This window comes from Calliphora vicina, chromosome 3, assembly GCF_958450345.1.
Source record: "Calliphora vicina chromosome 3, idCalVici1.1, whole genome shotgun sequence".
In the NCBI taxonomy this organism is placed as follows: Eukaryota; Metazoa; Arthropoda; class Insecta; order Diptera; family Calliphoridae; genus Calliphora; species Calliphora vicina.
Genome location: NC_088782.1, coordinates 128,938,648 through 128,940,971, shown reverse-complemented (window position 1 = coordinate 128,940,971; position 2,324 = coordinate 128,938,648). Strand labels below are relative to the sequence as shown.

Here is a 2,324-nt window from a genome sequence, read left to right as displayed (position 1 = left end):
TTAATTAAGTTTATTTTTTATTTATTTTATATGATAAATTTATAACAAAAATTGATACAATTTCTGTATTGTAGGCTTAAAACTAAAGTAATACTTAAAAACTATACATATTACAAAATTTATTTTATTAAATGTTTCTGTTTTTTTGTTAAATTTAAGTAAGTTATTTATTTTGTTAAAATAATATTTTACAAAAAACTAAAGACGAAAACAAAACCATTTATCACAATTGCTTTGATGAGATTTAATTAAATACATTAAAATAATTTTGGCAAAGAAGAAAAAATTTTAACGAAATTAAATTTTGAGAAAAGAAAATTTTTAAGATTAAAATTTATAATAAAATAATTAAATTGTTTAAGCAGGAAATTTGTTAAATAATTAAGTAATATAAATAAAAAAGCTTAAAATGTGGATGTTGTTATATATTTTTTTATAGATAGAGATATTATAATAAAAACCGTCGGCATTTTTTGGGATTTTTGTGGTAGATGAAGTAAGATAATTTGTACTATGGCATCTTAGTGGTTTGTTGCTGAAATCTTATAACTCTCACTGTATGTATGTTGTTTTGGGGGGATGGAAACTTGCTGTGGTCTTTAGAATTATTTTTTGGCTGGTTTAACTTTCTTGTTGTTTTTGCAGCGATTGAGTAGCGAGGGTGTGGCCTCCAAATATTGCCTGAGGGCATCATAGACCACCGAGGCCACATGACGCCAGTGGGCCTCACGCATAGCCAAAATTTGCTGCTCCTGTTGACGGGCCTTACGCAATAAGGTGGCTTGATCGGGTATATAAAATGCTACAGCCATTTTTTTTAAATAAAAACTTTCTTTTATTTATTTTTTGTATTACACAATATTATTTAATTAATTTTTTTTTAAATTGGAATGTTCTTTAAGTCTTTTTTATTTGTAATCTTTTCTTGCTTAATGATGATGACTCAATTAAAATTTCTTTTTTTTTATTAAACACGTAAATTTTGTATTTAGCAGAGAGTTCTTTGTTTTATTTTGAATTGCTTTATGTTTTTAGGAACACAACCTGATTGTTTGTTTGTCTGATGGAAACTGATTTAAATTTGTAAACCAGTACTGCTTTTATACCTCAAACTCTCTGTTGTTATCATTTACCGTACACGTGCTATAAATATATAGTAATATGCTCTCTAGAATTTACAGCTCTTTCTCTGTCTTTCTCGCTCTTTATCACTCGGGTTTAAACGATTACAAGTATATTCGAAAATTAACTGTATGTTAGTACATATTTACTGTTGGTGAGTTTGTTTGTGCATGTCTTGGCAGGGGGTTTGTTTTTATTATTTTGTTGACATCGCTCTTTCGCATCTTTTTTTCGGGTTTATTTCTTTTTAAAAAACCTAGAAGAGAAGTATATTGTGTATGGCCTATTACTGTGGTGGAATCATTATGGCTCTCAATTGTTTACAGATTGTACGAGACGTATGATTGTTTTTTCTCTAAAGGGTGCAAAAGTTACAGGTCGTTTTTGAGAGTATTTCAAATATTTCTTTCCTTTATTAGATGAGTTTGTGTATCTGTTTTAGTAAATATTTAGGACATGGTTTTTTGTAACTATTACACCTTGTTGCTATGTTGTAATATTGTACAGTTAGATAATTTAATACTAAAACCAGGGAAATTTCTTTATTGTAAGTGTCTTGTATGTACCTATATTTGTTTTATTGCTATACAAAAACAATCTTGTAAAATATTATTTCCTTGGCTTGTTTTGGCGCCAAAAATGTGCTGTAGCTTACAATTTTGTCTGCCCTGCCAGCCTAAGGGTGGTTTTGTAATGTTCTTAGGAATCTTTTTCCTTTGGAGTCCTTGTGTGCTTGTGTTTAGCACAAATTTGTTATTTATTTTTATATGATTTTATTTTATTTTTTTGCCTTCTAATACTTTTACCCGCATTTGGGAGGAGTTTCGCTTTTATTTTCCTCAACAACTTTCTCTGTTTATCTTATTACTTTGTCTGTTTCCTTCTTTTTCTTTTACCTACTTATTGATTTAACAGGGAGGAGCTTATTTTTATTCCCAAATTGTGAGTTTTTTTTTCTGCTGCTGGCTACCACTGTTTCTTTTGTAGCCATATCTTATAATATTATCAAGCATAAAAACATAAAACAACATAAAAATTCTATTGTATTCATATTCTAAAGCCATATTAAGAGTATGTGTAGTGTTTAGCTGAGTGTTTGTACATATTTTTTTATACCTTTTGCTACTGAAGTTGTTCTTAACGTTGATGATTCATCATTTCTGGGGTGGAGTTTCAAGTTTGAAGTTATTTGTTTTCGTTTT

At 28.6% G+C, this 2,324-nt stretch overlaps 1 protein-coding gene across 1 annotated transcript; it reads right to left on the bottom strand.

Moving 5' to 3' along the window:
* Nucleotides 1–412: 412 nt before the first annotated feature.
* Nucleotides 413–1,074, bottom strand: rpr (reaper). Its single transcript, XM_065504920.1, has one exon. It carries the CDS (start codon nt 810–812, stop codon nt 606–608), a length of 207 nt encoding a protein of 68 aa, XP_065360992.1. The 5' UTR covers nt 813–1,074; the 3' UTR covers nt 413–605.
* Nucleotides 1,075–2,324: the final 1,250 nt, after the last annotated feature.